We start from the raw sequence: 19,165 nt of genomic DNA, 5'->3' as shown, positions 1-19,165 counted from the left end.
TCAACACTTGAGCTGCTTGCACTGCACCCCTATCTCTGTGCACCTGCACTCTAGACACGGTCCAGACAGCTCGGTGATGATCCTGCCCACGCGATACATCCTTCCGTATATGTTGCAGCCGGCCAGTTTCAGTAAACTGGCCACAGACACGGGGATCTCGTTCTCCAACACCTTGGACGGCGCTGCAGCTTCTGTCGCAGCTACTTCTTTGCCTTTGCTCCCCTTCGAATCGTCGTTCTCCTCTTCAGACTCGCCGACAGTCGACCTAGAGGTCGTGGAAGCCTCTGGCGCCTTCGTGCTCTTGCTACTGCTGTCGGTTTTCGTGGAATCTGAAGAGAACAGTAGGTCCAGAACGCTGTCTAAAGAGAATATAGGGTCTTCCAGGTCAGTGCTAGGTCCTGGAGCTGGATTGCTGGTGGTAGAATGAATTTTGGAATTGTTTGTCTCGATCGACGTGTCTGGAATCTTGGATCCTGACGAAATTGCTGTATCGTTGATTCGAGAGTCGTTTGATTCGATGGAAGATGAGTTTGTGGTGTTGTTGAGTTTGATTAAGTGTTCCTCTTCTTTTCCAGTAGTGTGATCTGTGATTAGAGAGTTGATTCTCTGAGGGATTGCTTCTGATACGTGGTTTGTTGCTTGGTCAGGCTCTTTAGAGTTGTAGCTTGATGGTATTTCTTTTAAGTGTCCATCTTGGATGATGTTGTACTTGTTCTTAGGGATTACTCTGTCTGGAGATTCTTCCGGTCTGAAGGATGGATGGAGGAGAGTTAGTTTGTCTATGAAATCGAAGTTCGACGAGTGTTGAGGATGATTGACTCCTTGGGTCTGTAGAGGATTCAACGTGCTGGTCGTTGACGGTCTTGGAGTTGTGATACCGTGCTCTACCAGGTATGGGATCATGTCCTCGATTAGGGAGGGTAGATCTGGAGCTGGTTCCGTCTTGATCACGTCGCGGAATGGGTCTGGAGAGACTATTGGTTGGTGGAGGGACGGTGCTGTGGCGTCTGCTCGGTCCAGGACCACCGTTGGCGATTCTTCCGCCTCCACTGTAGCATTTGAGGGTTAGAGAGACGATTTTTTCGTGGAGTTTTGGTTCGGTGGTTGGTGAGAGAATTTTAGTTAGCGTGGATTAAGTTGTTGTGAGATTATCAAGCTGAAACTTAGGATCTAGTGTTACAGTGACAAAGAAAAGCGTTTGAACACGGAGCACAGTGGAAAAATTAAAGGAAAGTGGGAGAAAATATTTTAACAATTAGGACTTGAAAGAGACCGATGGTTGTTATTTTAGTTTAAGCGATAATTAGCTCATTTCGGTTACGAAAATATTGCTGATTAGTCGAATGCTGTGCTTACTTTATTGATAAAAATTTTTGTTTAATTGCTGCGAGAAAGTTAAATGAAACAGTATAAGAAATTGTTTGTAGAATTTGTTATAGTTGCATGCATAATAAATTGCAAAGGTTCATTTGTGTAGAATACGGTCTCTACCTGGGAAAAATTGCTTCATTATTTAAAATAAATTGTAAAATAAATTGAATGATTTCTCTATCTGCAAAAATTTCTTACAAGTTTCAACGAAAAATTGTTTCTAAGGCTAAAACAGAAGGAAATTCTTTAAAAAATGGAGATTGAATTGCTCAGTTTTCTTCGGTAGAAAGCAGTATTTTCTTCGTTCAAATTTAAATAGGAGGATTTGAAGAATGGAGTTTGAATTGCTCAAGTTTGTTCAGTAAAAACCAGTATTTTCGCCATTGAAGTTTAAATAGAAGAAACATGTTAGCAAGCGCATTATTGAGATTTTTCGCAAGAAACGCGCAAGATTTTCTCATACCACAGACGATTTTCCCGCAACATGTCTCCTCGGTGTTGATCCTCCGACAGCCGATCTTCAATGGCGGACACTTTTCCGAAGAGCAAACCACCTCGCCGTAGTAACACATGCAAATCACGCAGATACTGCTGCTCGGCAGAATTTCACCGTGATGGTACTCCATGTTCTCGAAGAGACAGTTGCTGGCTGAGATTTATGAAACAAAAGCGGAAAATCTCGTCGAACTGGAGAATCTGAAAATTCTATGCTAATTTTCGCAAACACTACATCATTATCATCAACCCGTTTCAATACTAAACACTCAGAAATAAACCTTTGCAAAATTGTCACAATCCTTACGTAAATTTGAAAAATTGCAGAAGAATTAATTTTTCAAAACAAAAAGGAATCACTTTGTCGCACGGTGATTCCTAACGTAGAATCACACGTGGCACAGTTCGTGGATAAAATGAACGCAAAGGTGATTTCACGTTAATCAACAAAGTATAGTTGTTCTTTTCTCAAAAATTAAATTTAAAAAAAGTACGAAGTCAGTGAAATCGCTGTTCTCCATTTTACATTCGTGAAATAAATAATACACAAGAGCTCCCGAATGGGTTAATTTAATAAGTCGGTTGATATGATAAAAAAAAATTCGTTACCGTCGCTTTTGCGGTGAGGATTGGTGATCGGCGCCGGAACCACAGTGACGCCTGTCCCAATTTCGAGATTCAGATCTGTGGAGTGGTAAGGGGCGTCGAAATATGGCGGTTCCCTGGGCACGAATCCACCTTGCGGAGAAGAAATTCGGTTGGAGAATGAAACATGATAAAATTCCGCGACTTCGGTGTAACAGGGAAAAGAAAGAAATTTCGAGATGAAAAAACTTCTGGTAATAGGAGAAACGTTTAAAGTTACAGAAATTACTCAGTCTGTTAACTGAATTCAATCCTCGGAGGTAAATGAAATTTTTTCCCGTCTCTAATTACGAACTACTTTGGCTTTCGCGAATGCAATTACGAACAATTTAACTTACTTCACTTTGTCGTTAACAAATACAATTACTCGTCGATTCTTTCTCGTTCTGCTCCATTAAAAATCCACAAATTCTCCAAAGTTGGGAATAAATGTGTCGAAGAAAAAATTACTAGTTCCTCACATATTGACACATTGGCGTCGCATTTTCATGTCTCGAGATAAATTTACAAACGCTCTAAATGGTTAAATTTCCCTTCAAAAATGCCACAAAACAGTGAATGAAATTTCTTCAAAAAATACCAATTTTCTTCCAAAGTAACGCGATTGAAAGTGTCAAGTTTGGCTTCAAACGCTCGAACGCGAGTGTGTTGAAAGGAAAACCTAACCTCAAAAAATCCATTCAACCTGTTCGCCAAGGATAACGAGTAAACTCGTCTTCACGGTGTCCTTTCGCTAGAGGAGCTCGCCTGGTTAACAGGTTAAAGGAGAAAAGAACGATAAGAGATGAGGCAGGAGGATGTTTGGCGTGTCACCAGGACGAGAAGTGGAGTAAAGCGCGAACGGAGCTCGACGAATATATCCGTGGTATGGTGTTAAAATACGACCCACCTTCGGTCTCGACTGGCGGGCTGAATCTGTTTTCCTGAGTGGCGATATCGTAAAATCCGGAGGTGTCTGTGGGCCGCAACTCCGGTGGAACCACCACCGAGCCAGAAGGATATCCGGTGACCGGGGACGGGACCGTCTTGTCTTTCACCAGCGCGTCAGCCGCCACGAACGGAATTATCCTGCATAGAAACGCGAAAATCCACCGTCTCTTTATTTCTGACACGCTTATCGGCATAGATTTCTCGCACAGTGTTCCTTAGATTTACGATCGCGAGAGTTTCACGGGTGTTCCCGTGTCTATCGCAGATGTTGCGGGTGTAAAAATTGAGGTGGATTCGAGGACAGTGGGGAGAGGGTAGGAAGAGATTAGGGAATTTCTGTGGAGATTAATTTTTTGTTTTATTTTAAGTTTGGGAGTCAAGGATCGATTCTAAAAAATATACGAAGGTAATTTTGGAAATTTCGGTGAAGTGACCTTGAGAGACAAATATTCGGTGCAGCGTATATCTCCTTTGATATTATTGAAATTGCATCTAAAATATCTCTTTTGTATGATCTCAGGTAAAGGGGATATTTAGGTAGCTTCGTTTAAACGAGACACTGTGATACCTACTTTATTTTCATTTTTAGGATATTTCTATTTTTGCAATGTAATCAGTAATATTTATCTGAAATATATCAACTTTTACCAAGCGTTAAAAAATGATTTCGTATATATATAATAATTAATTAAAATTCTTTAAATGTTGCTACTTGTCAATGTAACGCCTAGTATTCATCTAAAGTATATCAACTTTTACCAAACGTGCCATGAAAATAATTTCGTATATTTCCTTTGCACCCAACAATTCCAAATATTCTTTAGAAAATTTTTCCAATATACGTGATAATTTATTATCATTTTTGAAATATCGCTACTTAGCAGTGTAACGGCTAGTATTTACCTTACCTGACATTCGGTAACGAGGGCGGCAGAGTAGGTTCGCTGTAATCGTAATCATAATCCTCGCCCTTCTCGCGATGAGTGATGTTCAGGATGGCCTCGACGTCCGGCGGAATCGCCCTAATCGGGTTGATAGTGACACCCTGTATATGACCCACCGAGACGTTCGTTTTCACAGTCACGTTCATCACCAGGATGTCGTCCGGCATTAACACGGTGGATGACGTCCTGGTGACGGACCCTTTGCCCATCGACTCCGTGGTCTCCGTTGCTTCCACCTAATGGCAACAGGTTATGCTTCAACGAGTGGATTGATACTGATTGCTGGACAAACTCGACGTTAATTGACCGATGCTCCGGATTGCCAGTGTTAAGTTCAAATTGAGTGACGCTAAATCATTCCAGTATTCTGCAATTCGTCATGTTCTGGAAGTATATTCTGGAGTTTTTGAAATTCTGGAATGCTTTTGGTCAAAGAAAATTTCAGAGTTCTTAAAATTCTGGGATTCTTTTGGTCAAAGAAAATTTCAGAGTTCTTAAAATTCTGGGATTCTTTTGGTCAAAGAAAATTTCAGAGTTTTTGAAATTCTGGGATTCTTTTGGTCAAAGAAAATTTCAGAGTTTTTGAAATTCTGGGATTCTTTTGGTCAAAGAAAATTTCAGAGTTTTTGAAATTCTGGGATTCTTTTGGTCAAAGAAAATTTCAGAGTTTTTGAAATTCTGGGATTCTTTTGGTCAAAGAAAATTTCAGAGTTTTTGAAATTCTGGGATTCTTTTGGTCAAAGAAAATTTCAGAGTTTTTGAAATTCTGGGATTCTTTTGGTCAAAGAAAATTTCAGAGTTTTTGAAATTCTGGGATTCTTTTGGTCAAAGAAAATTTCAGAGTTTTTGAAATTCTGGGATTCTTTTGGTCAAAGAAAATTTCAGAGTTTTTGAAATTCTGGGATTCTTTTGGTCAAAGAAAATTTCAGAGTTTTTTGGAGTTCGTTTGATCAAAAAAAATTCCGGAGTTTTGGAATTCTTTTGACTAAAGAAAATTCTGGAAAACTCCTTGTCCCTTTCATTGGTACCTTTCCTCGTCTAATATTACTTCTGGTAACTTCAGAAAACTGTTACTAATTTTCTCGAGAGTAAGAAAATTTCTCTAAGAAATTTGAAACATTAATTTTTCATATTCTCTATACCATTCTATATTTCGATCTATACAATCTACTTTCCATTTATTTACTTATCTATTTTCCATTTGAAGAAACTTCTCAAACACCCAATTACTCAAATATCCCAGCATCTCTCCTCTATGCAACCCAAACCATCCTCAGTTTAAGCAATATTTTCCGAGCGATCGAGCAGGCTCGCTAGTGTATCCACTCGGGGCTTCTCGATTTATTTGTTATCCTCGAGCGATTTGTTTGCACACTAACCGTCGAGTTGACGTGCTCGAAATCCTGCTCGCCGCTCGTCGACGAGGTCGTATTCTTGTTTCTCACGGTCACGTCGAGCTTCTTCTCCTCCTCTGTATCCTGCTGCTGCAACTCTGTCACGGTATCGTTTCCGGTCGTCTCTGGTAACAGAGTTGTCGATTCCGTCGTCGTAGACGTCGTTGTCGTGGTGGTTGTCGCGTCCTCCATCGACGACAGATCCTCGATCATGCTGATCGTGGACTCGTCTAGGCTACTCGTCGAGAAAATCGTCGACGAATCTACGTTCGACAGATCGTCGTCCCTGCTGGACACTGTCGAGTCTAATGTCGTCGAGTCGACGCTCGTTGTCGACTGGAAAAATCATGCTTTATTTATTTCCTCGTTTTTCTTTATTCAATAGGGCGAGTTCTTTTGGTAGGAAGAGATAAATATCGTCGTGAGGGATGGAAAGTTAAATAATTAAATATGAAGAGAAAAAATTGGGATAAATGAAAGTAATCGTGAAGGATAGAAAGTACAATGGTTAAATATAAAGAGGAAAAAATGGGATAAGGATAATCCTGAGAGATACAAAGTGTAGTGATTAAATATAAGGAGGAAGGTGAATTTTTTTAGTTGGAAGAAATGAATATCGTCGTGAGGGATGGAAAGTTAAATAATTAAATATGAAGAGAAAAAATTGGGATAAATGAAAATAATCGTGAAGGATAGAATGTACAATGGTTAAATGTAAAGAGGAAAAAATGGGATAAGGATAATCCTGAGAGGTACGAGGTGTAGTATTAAATATAAGGAGGAAAAGTAAAATATATGCAGTATCGTAATTTTGGGAAAAAGTAGTTTTAAGCAAATGTGGCGAGCATGAGAGAGAAAGCGGGCGACGAGCGACGATAGCCAGGCCCAACAAGAGGCCCACGAAGGGCCTGGCTATAAAGTACGGCGCGCGAGGGATGAAGGGACAGTGTGTCGTAGTATTATAGTTATTCTTATATTTTGTAAAATAAGCATCTATTTATATTTCTGATCCCACATATAGAAAAAGTAAATATGGAGCAATCGCGAGAGATACAATGCGCGATAATTAACTATAAAAACGAAGCACAGTGGTATTGACACGGATAAGCTCGTTTTTAACAAAATTTCGCCATTCTGAGTGCGGTGAGAATTTAAGTAAGAATAAATTCTAGGTGATACATGAAATCTGAATAAATCGAGTTTACCCCTGATTTTCCACATCGTGAGAATGTGGAATTTAAATAAAAAATAAAAATGAAAATCTGGATCTACGATTGAAATTTCCCGCTATCTAAAAATGATCCTGCGCGCTAGAGGAAATTCCTGGTGACTTAGAGGATTACCTCTTGGACGGAAGCTGACGTGGTGGTGGCGATTTCCGGGCTGGATTTCACGTAGTCCACTGTCTCGAGGATCTCGTTGTCCATGATATCGGTCTCGAATGTGGACGGCCAGGACGTGGAATCTGTCGCGATCGAAGACTCCTCTTCTAGCTCTCTGGTGCTGGAATCGATTCGTTCTTCAACCACTCGATGACCGCGTCCCTCCACCGGAGGATTCGTCGTTTGATCGACTGCCGGCTGCAAGAAATATTCATCACCATCTGGGTCTCGTGAATGATTTGGTAATGGTAATTCACGAGGAATTTCGATCCTTCGATTTTCGGGTGGAGTAAAGTTTCTCTGAGTGTGAGAGAAGGTGGGAATGAAGCGAAGAAGAAGACAGAAGAGAGAAATATGGAAAATTGGAAGCGTTTAGTCTTCGATCCGTAGAATTTAATTTTGATGCTTTGTTAATCTTTACCAATCCTCCAGTGAAATTTTCTTCCAAATTTAGAAAATGTGAAGAAGAAAAATACAAAAAATTGAAAGCATTGAATCTTAGATCCATAGAATTTAATTTTGGTCCTTTAATTTAATTTTGATGCTTTGTTAATCTTTACCAATCCTCCAGTCAAATTTTCTTCCAAATTTAGAAAATGTGAAGAAGAAAAATATAGAAAATTGGAAGAATATAATCTTCGATCCACAGAATTTAATTTTGATCCATTTAAACCTTGCAATTTTCATAAACTTCTATTCTTTATCAATTTTTACCAATCCTCAAGTCAAATTGTCTCCCAAATTTACCAAAATAAATTTACCAAAAGTCAACAATTATTTGGAAATGTTGAGAACAGAAACATCGATAGAAAGACGACAGAGTATCGTTTTATCTCGAATTTCCTTATCCATTAGCCCCGATCTCTCGATCACCGCTGTCATCTATCGTCACAAAAGGCTAACGGGTTCGTTCGCGGCTGGCGAAACGTGATTTACAAGCCGGATGGAATTTAATTAATGCAATCCAGCCGGAACGGACGCCGCGCCGGTTAGACATTTAACTTAGTTAGTCGAGGAACGCACGGCAAGGTATTCCTCGTCGGAGATCTAAGCTTCCGGGTTGGATCGAGGCTTCCGCGTTCACGTATTTGTTACAACGCCTGTCACCGCTCGAAACAATTATACGATCATTTGTCCCCGTGGTTTTGTCGCTTAACGTTTGACACTTTGGCAACTGAACACGGCGAAGAAGATGGATTAACGCTCTACTTCTTGCATTTTCCTCTTCGTCGTTTCGAAGGAACAGCAGTTTTATGTATCTTTTAGTTTCAAGCTGCATTGACCAACTCCAGTTTGAATGATTTCTCAATTTTTCGTACCGAAGTGTGTTACTTTTCGAAAATAAAATTAATTACCTTGATCGTTACCATAAGATGGCAGAAAGTAGAGTATCAGAGAATGCAAAGAAAAGCGTTGAAAGAAATGGAAAATGTGAAAAACGTAGAAAGAAATTAACAATGGAAAGTGTGAAAAACGTAGAAAGGAATGGAAAATGTGGAAAACATAGAAGGAAATTAAAAATGGGAAATGTGGAAAACGTAGAAAGAAATGGAAAATGGAAAATGTGAAAAACGTGGGAAGAAATTAAAGATGAAAAGTGTGGAAAACGTAGAAGGAAATTAGAAATGGAAAATGTGGAAAAGGTAGAAGGAAATGAGAAATGGAAAATGTGAAAAACGTAGAAGGAAATGGAAAATGTGAAAAACGTAGAAAGAAATTAACAATGGAAAGTGTGAAAAACGTAGAAAGGAATGGAAAATGTGGAAAACATAGTAGAAAATTAAAAATGGGAAATGTGGAAAACGTAGAAGGAAATGGAAAATGGAAAGAAATGGAAAATGTGAAAAACGTAGAAAGAAATGAAAAATGGAAAATTTGAGAAACGTACAAAGAAATTGGTCTCCTTTCGGAACTTGGCGTAGTCCTTGCTGATGAACGCGTACGAGGCGTAGTTCTGGGTGGCCTTAACCTCGATGCTACCGCCTTGAACGTTTAATCTGTCAGTTTCTTATGGCATTCGGGCTAGAACACCTAGGTGGTAATCAGGGTTGTGAAAGAGCACAGGGTTTTTGCGGGGCGCCCCACCCAGCTTGTGTTTCCTTCTTTCTTCTCGCGATTCTTCCAGCAGCGAGTACGGAAGGAAATTGAAACGAGCGTTCGCCTTCTGTACCGGAAGTAGGCTGCCTAAAGTCAGCCCGTAGAAAAAGCTACGAGATTTTTGCACGTAACAAGCTTTCTTCCTCTTAATTTCTTTTTTTCTTTTTGCTTTCTACAATTTATCCAAGTTAGATATTTTTGGTTATTTCAACGATAAGAATTTTAATTAAATTTTGAAGGTAACTTCGATGGTATTTATGATGATTAGATTAGAGAAGGAAATTAGGCGAAATTATTAGGAAATGTTGGAACGGAAAATTAGAGCAGGTTTTCGAGAAAAAGTTCCAATCTTTTAAGGAACCAAGGAAATCACCGGGAATATTATCCTTTTCACGGAATCCGGATACTCAACGGAGCATTCAAATTTAATGATTTTCCCCGCGATTTCCTAATTCAATCCAACTTCCACCATCCGGCGAGAGCTTTTCTGGCCGGCGAGATTAGTTTCGTGGAAAATGCCGAAATTTCGGCGAATGTAATCCTTTCCCGTGTTGAATAAACATCGTACTAAATTGGGAGAATAATCTTGCGCTTCGAAGAAGGAAAAAAAAAATAGTTTACATTTGAATTTTCATAGAGGTGTGTTGGTCGACGTGATTCAGTTGTGAGAGAATTGGAAATTGGAAGAATTTAAAGCTTTTCATATCCTCGTTCAGCGACCTAACTCGACTCTAAAACTTTCTCGTTCGCCCCACAAACCCCTCTATTCCCAGATAAAAAATTCATTCGGTGCCCTGAGAGAAATCCTCCAACTTCAACTTCAATATCTTCAACGTAACAAACCATCGATTTCATCCACCGTTTTCACTTCGTGCCGGGCTAACTTGGACCATGAATTTTCCGGTGCCGTTTCAATGAACGTCCCAATCGACAAAAGACAGAGTCGAATTTATAATTTACAGTTTTGACAAAGCTGGTTACTCCGATATTTTGCTTCACTAGCAGCATTAATTTACAATTTTATCTTTTCTCGGAATTTAGTAAATAAAACTTCTCACGTCCTTCAATTTTTATTTTATACAATTTTCAATTTTAGATTTGAGGAAATTTAAGGGAAATGCAATTTTCGGGAGAACCCAATGGCGATCCACACTTAGAGAAATTAAGATTTTCTATTTTCATCTCTATCCCATTTTTACCCAATTCTCAATTTCACTTTCAAGCAAATACAATTCAATTCCGATCCCCCAAATTCTGGTCCACGAATTTCCTCATTTTCCCCCAATTTTCAATCTCCATTCCAACCAAATTTAATCTAATTTCGATGATCACTTCCAAAAATCGAAGATTCCAATTTCATCGCCACAAATTTCCCAATTTTACCTCCACCACGTATTTCCCCAATTTTCAATCTCCATTCCGAGCAAATTTATTTCAATACGCTGCCAGTCTCAGTATTAATCCACGCTCACAGAGATCATCGATCGCAAGCTCTCCAATTTGATCCAATCAGAATTAATTCAACATGGTAGCAATTTTCCAAAAAAAAAGAAGAAAAACTCAGCGATCCATCGACCCGAAAATTTCCAATTTAGTCGCTCCTCGATTACCCAAATTTCATACACAAGTCGCCCCTGGTAGCAATTACGAATAATGATTGAGGGGATACTAAAGGGGGCAAGGAGCATGATTTACGAAGAAGCACGTTCGTTCGCGAGGTGGAAAACACAAACCGGGTGGGCTGTTCGAATGGGGCGAAATCACGGCAACCCTGATGCAAAGGTATTGCGGACTCACTGCAGTTGTAGGTGGACGGGCAACAGTGTCCTTCGCGTACAATAGGGCTGCAGCCTTGAAGAGGCGGCGCACAAGCGAGTGGCACGCAGCGTACAGCGCCCATAGCGCAGAAACAATTGTCACAGGCGGCCTTCCACTCGATGTCCCGGACCATCTCGCCCTCCTCGTACACCCTCGAGCCCACGCGACATCCTGCGAACCGAAACACGGTCGAATCTCCTCGATTTTGAGCACTTTTTCAATTTTTCAAAAAAATTAGGAAAATATTCTCCCTTCTCTGTTTTGAATTTTGAATAATGGGGGTGAGAGATTCGAGGTAATTCGACGTCCTGGCAACTGAAACCTGGTCCAATCTCCTCGATTTTAAGCACTTACTTGTTTATTTAAGGGAAGCTATAGCTGAAAAAAATTAGGAAAATATTCTCCCTTCTCTGTTTTCAATTTTGAATAATGGGTTTGAGAAATTTGAGGTATAGCTACGCCCATGAATGATTCTCCCTTCTCTGTTTTCAATTTTGAATAATGGGTTTGAGAAATTTGAGGTATAGCTACGCCTATGTATGCTGTAAGCCCTCTGCTAAGGCCGTGCGAGTCTGGCTATGGTCAGTTCTCGCATCTGGTAGCCAGATTCGCACGGGTCAGGGTTTTTCCTGACCAGCCAACTCTCGCCAGAAAGTTGGCGCCTTTTTTTGTTACGCGCGCTTTTCCGCCCGCGCTTTTTCCCGTCCCGCGCTTTTCGGTAGCGCGGCTTGCTCCCTGTCTAAGGACAGGGGCATATAACCCGAAAGACCGGCGGAAACAGGGACAGTCGAAAAGGACGATCGGCAGAACGTCGTGCTGTTCAAGCGTTCGCCTCACACCGTTATTCTATTTCTTGTATTCATCGCTTTTACTTGCGCTAGCGAGTAAGGTTCACGCGTGCCACGCCTAAGTAAAACGAGGTTTGAAAGTGTGTAGAGTACGGCTTTATTAATCCTTCGTCTCTCCTACCCTTCTCCTCAGAGGTAATTTGACATCCTGCGAGCTGAAGCACGGTCAAATCTCCTTAATTTTAAATACCTTCTATTTATTTAAGGGAAAGCATAATTGGAAAAATTTAGGAAAATATTCTTCCCTTTTTTTGTTTTCAATTCTGAAATCATAAGTCTGAGAAATTAGACATTTTGTGAACTGAAACACAGTCCAATCTCCTCGATTTTAAATACTAAAAAATTGGGAAAATATTCTTCCTTTTCTCGTTGTCAATTCTGAAAATATAGGTCTGAATGATTTTAAGTAATTCTGCTTTTAACTCTCAGAACTGAAAATGCATCAATTTTCACTTTGTTACTTTGTCATTGGACTACATTGAAGTACAAAAATATAAACGCAAAGAAATGTTAAACGTTCCACTATCGAAGTAGCTCAATGAAAATTTACGCACTTTTGATGCATATTTAATTAAATACCTTTAAAGAACGAACGCGATCACTTGAAATTTGCTCGTTCTGTTTATTTTTCACGCTGTTTTATATATCGAACGAACTTCCTGACGAACTCGCATAAGCTTCTTTAGAAGAAAGAAAAAAAAAAACGGAGTAAGGGTAACGTCGTAGATAAGAAAAATGAAAAGTTGCTGGAGGAGCTGGTTGAAACTTTCTGTAGGCGTAAGGGGATATTAAAAAATGCAGCAAGGAAGTTTCACAGAACTTGAACCACACCCATTCTCTTACATGCCTCTATAAACATCAATATCTCATCAATCAGGCGGTATTTTCAAACAATATTCCACCACGAACGTTGAAAAATATGTATCGACTGCTTCTCTTTTTGCGTCTGTCCTTAGAATAACATGGAAATAAATCACGTCTTCGAAAAATCCTACCCGCGAGACACATGCGAGCAAATCGTAATAACGTCTGATAACAATGCTCGAAGCATCGAAATATTTACTCGTACCTTTTTCAAATTTCCTAACAATCTCGGCGGAAAACTTTTCTGTCGTTTTTATTCTCGTAGAAAAAGCAACGAAACTGGATAGAATGAAATAACAGATGCAACGTGTTCCCCAAACGTGTATGTTCAATTTTTATCCATTCACAAAATTATTCAGTGAAAAAGGAAAATAATGTTAAAAATATAGCTGAATTTTACTTATTTCTCTTCTTTCTTTTTCACTCATTAGGACTTTTACAATATAGTCGAATTTCACTTATTAAGATTGTCTCTGGGAAAATTCAACGATCTAAACTTTCATTCGCGAACTTCGTAAACGTTTCACCCCAAACCTCCCCGCGAAAGAGATTAAAAAAAAAAAAGAAACGTCGAGAGATCGTTAAAATCCAACAGAGAAAAACTGGTATCGTCTTTCGATCCGCTCGTTACCCGCGCGAAAATCGTGCCGCGAGCGCCACGGAATCCAGCAATTTAACTTTCCAACGGGGAAGTCCGGCTCAAGAACAACGAAACAGTGAAGGATAATCTGCGGGATCTGTTCGCCGGAAGCCGTCATAAAGCAGCCCACAGCCAATCTCCTTGCGCGCTAAGGTAAAAACCGAAGGAAGCCAATATCGAACGATAAGCCGATCTTCGCTGCATTCTATCGCGGGAACGTCACCCTGGGGCGTTATTAGAGGGTTACAGCGTCATCCTGTCGCCTGACGACACGAACGGAACAATGGAACGACGATTCGATCGTTATTCGACGGCCTCGCGACGGACTTCCGGTGCAGGCGACGTCGGAGAACGCTGGTTTCGCGGATAGCGTCCGGAGAACTGTTTGGGATTAAATCAAGGGCTAGAGAGGGCTTCTAATAGAGTGGAAATGAAGCTTTAGGTAAGCAGGTTTGAAGTTGAAGCAGAGAAGAGTAACTGGTTGCTGAATGGACAAATAATTAGGTTCGAGAATGTTGGTTTTTTCGTGGAAGCTAATAGTACGAGGACGTGTGCGTTAAGTACATGGAAAAGGTAGACTTTTTTAAAAGGGTCTTAGTGGGTAAGCGGGTGGAGCGCTTGACCACCAGTCTGAGGGTCCTGAGTTCGATTCTGGTTTAGTCCGAGGGATATTTTTCTTCGTTTTTCTTGATTGATAATTTCTGAAATTGAATCTGGAGTGGTTTTAGAGAAAGGGAGGATGAGAAATTGTGATGTAAAAATTAAAAATTTGGAAAAATTTAGAAAGAGGGTTTTAAAAGAATTTGAAAAATAGGAGTTGGTTAGGAATTCGGAAAAATTGGTTTCTATAAATGGGAGAGAGTGGGGAAATGAATTTTCATGGGTTATTTAGAGTAAGGAGAATGAGTAGAAGACAAAATAAAGTGAAATGGAAAATTCTGTCCAGAGTTTTCCGAGGATATAAAAAAAGTTGAAAAGAGACACAAGCAAGGGAAGGAATTTTGGAGCGTATAAACGTCAACTGTAAGTAACTCGGAGAACATCGAAAAAGGGGGAAATTCGCGAAGAGTAAAACAAATGCCCGGGGTCGTCGTTTCACGCGTCAGATTTGCCCGGGAACATGATTTCTCATTTCCCCGGAAAGAAAAGGGCCGTGTCGTAAAATTGAATGAAACTGGGCGTTAAGTGAACGAGCAGAGAGAGAGAATGACAGCCGCTACTACCGTGGCAGGAAATCTTTCGGAGCAAGTGTCACGGGGATAACGTAACGCCCGACGAGCAAAACCCTGCTTTATTGCATTAAAACGTTTCCCTCCAACTTTTCTAACACGTGTGTGTATGTGTGTCCCTTACGTGTATATACATATGTGGTGTGTTTGAAAAAAAGTTTGTTCGTGAGAAAAAAAAGAATGAGACTAACTAGAAAGAAAAGTTGGCTAAAAAGAAAAAGGGAGAATATTCTTAAAAGGATTTTCGTAAGGATAATTAGATGGTACTCGGTGCGCGATAAAACCCGGCGCAATTTAAAGGGATTAAAGTTCGCCATGCAGCGTCCCGCTGATTTTGTGCCGCGATGCGATTTTTCCTCATAAGCTGAGCTTAAATTTAAACTCGGCCAGCAAGCCGGGGCGAGAGAACGCGCGGCTTCTTCGTCGAAAAGCGGCTGATACAGCGACACCGGAGGGCCGAAACTTTCCTTTTTATCGCGTTAAACTTTTCGTCGCAACTTTCACCGGATAGAGAGGCGCGCACTGTGTCTGAGCGGCTTTTCAGAAACGACAGCGACCGGAGAGCGAGGTACTCTCTCGTTGCCCTCACGATGATTAAGCTCCCGTCGAAGATAAACACACACGGTGACGCGAAATGCTTCATGAAATGAAATTCTCGGAGAAATCACTTAGCTTCTGAAGTTTACTCTTAAGGAATTTTTGCAAATTTCTATTTTTCTGAAGCACAGTTTCTGGGACCCCAGTTTTTCAGTAGCCCAATTTCTGGGAACCCCAATTTTTCAGTAGCCCAATTTCTGGGATCCCCAATTTTTCAGTAGCCCAATTTCTGGGAACCCCAATTTTTCAGTAGCCCAATTTCTGGGAACCCCAATTTTTCAGTAGCCCAATTTCTGGGAATCCAAATTTCTGGGAACCCCAATTTTTCAGTATCCCTATTTCTGGGAATCCAAATATTTCAGCGCCCTAATATCTGAGAATTCCAATTCCTAAGATCCCAATCTTTCAACATCTCAATTTCCAAGACATCCAATTTCTCAGTATCCCAATTTTCTCAACAGACCTCACTCTCAACGCTCGCGATCCAACAAGGAGTCACGCATTCCAAAGGCATTCAATCTAACCTCTTAAAACCGAAGCAAAAAACACCGTGAAAAATCGTACTCACCATTTCCCATGATCGGTGCCGGGGTCGACAAATGGAGATCTTTAAGAACAAAGAGGAAAAGAGGCTGTGTGAGTTATTATTTCGATTTCACATGGGCCGCCAGCGAGAAGACGAGGAGTACACTCACGGGTGCAATTGTAGGCAACCGGGCAGCAAGAGTGTGGGGCATAGAGTGGAGTGCATCCTGGCAGGGGCAGCAAGCACTTCGGTCTGATGCATCTTCTCGCGCCAGAGATGCAGTAGCAGTACTCGCATCTACGTGAGCCCATCATCGCCGAGCCGGGCCCGTATCTCACGCCCTCGTGCAGGCAACCTGATTGTTAACACGAACGACCATCAGCCAGGCTGAATCTTTTAACTGTGAGCACCCTCGTACCACGCTACTGTTCTACTTTCAGGCAAACTTGTTTCGCTTTTTAAGAGAGCGAGAGAGAGGGGGAGAAGAAAGTGGTGGCAGATGATGGGAATAAAGTCTCGAGTGTTGCAGAGGGACGTTTGTGGTCATGTATTATTCTATTTGGGTCAGTGGTGGTTTTTAAGATCTTCAGTTCTGGAGAACGACATTTCTCAGGGATTGAGAATTGTTTGCTTTTATTCTTTGGAGTTTTTGAAGGATGGAGTGTTTTAATTTGAAGAAGGAGATTTCTGGAATTGTAAAATTTGAGATGATGAGGATTTCTGACATTTTTTTGCAGAGTCTTTGATATTAGGTGCCACAACGTTTTGGGATTTGAAGGTTGTGAAGTTTGAGAGCATGAAAATTTTTAAATTTGTCATTTCGGAATATTTTAAAATCCTTCGATATAGGATTTTACAAATTTTGATAAATTTCAAGATCGACAAATTTGGGAGCACGAGGATTTCCAAATTCGTGATTTAGAAAAACTTGAAAGCCTCGAATATTAAATTTCTCAAATTTCTGGACGCTCTGAATTTTAAAACTTGGAGACTTTACAGATTCCAAAATGCAAATTTCCTCCAATTTCGAAACCTTCAATTCTCAAAATTTAGTGGTTCTAGGATTCCAAATGGAGGAATCTGATGGCAGAACAGTTGGCAAAAAGTTCTCAATCAGCGTTCAATGGCGATTTCGCCAGATAGTGGACTCAGATTGCAGTAACTCGAATCGCTGGTTACGCCAGCGACGATTTTCAAGTCGTAAACTGTAATACCAACGAAGTGGAGGGTAATAATAGCGCTAGCCCTGAAATTGTAGACCACGCTGGCAAATCATAGATTATGATAACAACAACGGAGGTGTAAACTACAGTTAGCCTCGCGTCATAAGCTACGCAAACGAGCCTTAACACGATAGACATCGCGTGAATAGATATCAAGACCTCATTTTCCTGAAAATCAACGCAATAGTAATGCCTTAATGTCATTCTCAATTATTACAATTCAACAGAAATTCCATTGTAATCCATACCACGTCTCTACTCTTACAATTTCACGATAGTTACCCTGAAAACGAGAATTTTGTCGTTCTTCGGTCTTTTCTTCTTGCTCTATGTTGATGTTAGACCTTCGTAGCACGTTCATGGAATCACCTGAAAATATTACACATATTTAACCATTCGTCAACCTCCTCAGAGAGGATTTTTTTTAAAGTTAGAAGAAAATTATCTAATTTTTTATGAAGTTTTTAAGCTGCAATTAAATTGCACTTCATGTATTTTCTATCACAAGTATTGCAATTTAAAATTGCAAAAAATTGCAAAGTAAATAACTTCAGTCTCTGCAACTGTTATGCTCAAAATTACTACAGAGAGTGAAAAGCATAATTAAATTTGTACTAAATTTATTTAAAAAAATGAGAAGAATTTTATTCTGCAAGAAACTTAATACTAGAGTGGTTATATTACAAAATCTACTAAAAAATACTGTCCTAAAGTATTCAACGTTCACTTGACCTAAAAGTAACTCGATTTCCAATTAACTACACAGTCGATACGTTCTCGAATTTGATCGGAGATCCATTCAACTCCGGCTACTTTAGCGCAACAAACTAAGCAACTACGTGGTCGAGGAACAGAGTTTCACGTAGCGTGGCAAAGTTAGAGGCGGAGGTACGTTTTTCATAATCGTACTAACGTGTCTCGCCGCAAACTAATTCCGCACAGCAGACGTTCTCGCCTGGCGAGCGGACGCGACAGCCGTGAGGCGGAGGATTTGGTAGCCGTGGACAAACTCGAAGACGACATCTGAGCGCACCCTCGGTGCACCTGCATTGCAGACAGGGCTCGGACGTGACCACTGACGTGCCCTCCTGGTACCTGCGTCCCTCGTACCTGCATCCTGCAACGAAACGTAGAAATATACGGAGAATTTGTTGTTTGCAATGGTTGGTATTTTACGGCGTGACTTGTAAATGGGAAACGAGGGTGTTTTAGGGAGATTTGTGGGTGGTTGGTGTAGGGTTGTTGCGTTGAAGGGTGAATTAGAAGGAAGAGTGTGGTTTGAGATGGAGAGAAATTTTTTAATTTGGGAATGTTGGAATGTGGGGAACTTTGGAAATTTGTGAACATGGGAATATTAGAATGGGAAGTTTTCAAAATTTTTGGAATGTTGGAATGCGGGAAATTTGGGAATGTGGGAATGTTGGAATGTGGGGAACTTTGGAAATTTAAGAATATGGAAATATTAGAATGGGAAGTTTTCAAAAGTTTGGGAATGTTGGAATGCGGGAAATTTGGGAATGTCGGAATGCGGGAATCTTTGGGAATGTGGGAATGTTGGAATGCGGGAAACTTTGGAAATGTGGGAATATTGGAATGCGGGAATCTTTGGGAATGTGGGAATGTTGGAATGCGGGAAACTTTGGAAATTTGTGAATGTGGAAATATTGGAATACAGGAAACTTTGGAAATTTGTGAATATGGGAATATTGAAATGCAGGAAACTTGGAAAATTTATAAATACGGAAATATTAAAATACAAGCCACTTCTAAAAGTTATTCAAAAAATTTTAAAAATTCCTCAAGTATTTATTTCTTAAATAATGAAACATTGTTAAGCTTTCGGCGTTTTATACTAAAAATACAGCTCACACAACACTCTATCTGCAAGAGAAAGGCTCTCTCCTCAACCTTCTTTCTCTCACATAATCTCAAGGGTGAAAAATTCAGTTCAATTTACAATTCCACAAAAAAAAAGTAACAATAACCAAAAATATGCTCTTTCAACAGCTTGCAATTTTCAATAAATCACTAAAAAGCCACGAGATAAAATTTGATTTACCACTCCAAAGAACCTTGTATCCTAATTTACGCACACAATATATCAGCAAACCTATATTTCACATGCACCAACCAATACCTCACCACCTTCAACCTGTCATCGA

The 19,165-nt window shown here is 40.2% G+C and overlaps 1 protein-coding gene across 1 annotated transcript in view; it reads right to left on the bottom strand.

The window, feature by feature from the left end:
- The window catches only part of LOC108570883, a 67,934-nt gene continuing 48,769 nt past the window's right edge, over window positions 1-19,165 (bottom strand). The window contains 14 exon segments of the mRNA XM_017932816.1: window positions 1-797; window positions 882-1,049; window positions 1,835-2,020; window positions 2,476-2,604; window positions 3,401-3,579; window positions 4,350-4,621; window positions 5,765-6,115; window positions 7,123-7,359; window positions 9,050-9,144; window positions 11,056-11,247; window positions 15,823-15,861; window positions 15,950-16,135; window positions 17,286-17,372; window positions 17,917-18,120. Coding sequence (XP_017788305.1) covers window positions 1-797; window positions 882-1,049; window positions 1,835-2,020; window positions 2,476-2,604; window positions 3,401-3,579; window positions 4,350-4,621; window positions 5,765-6,115; window positions 7,123-7,359; window positions 9,050-9,144; window positions 11,056-11,247; window positions 15,823-15,861; window positions 15,950-16,135; window positions 17,286-17,372; window positions 17,917-18,120 — 3,122 coding nt within the window.

Source organism: Habropoda laboriosa, unplaced genomic scaffold (assembly GCF_001263275.1).
Source record: "Habropoda laboriosa isolate 0110345459 unplaced genomic scaffold, ASM126327v1 scaffold15, whole genome shotgun sequence".
Taxonomy (NCBI): Eukaryota; Metazoa; Arthropoda; class Insecta; order Hymenoptera; family Apidae; genus Habropoda; species Habropoda laboriosa.
The sequence above is the reverse complement of the archived record's forward strand: the minus strand, read 5'-3'. Positions and strand labels throughout refer to the sequence as shown.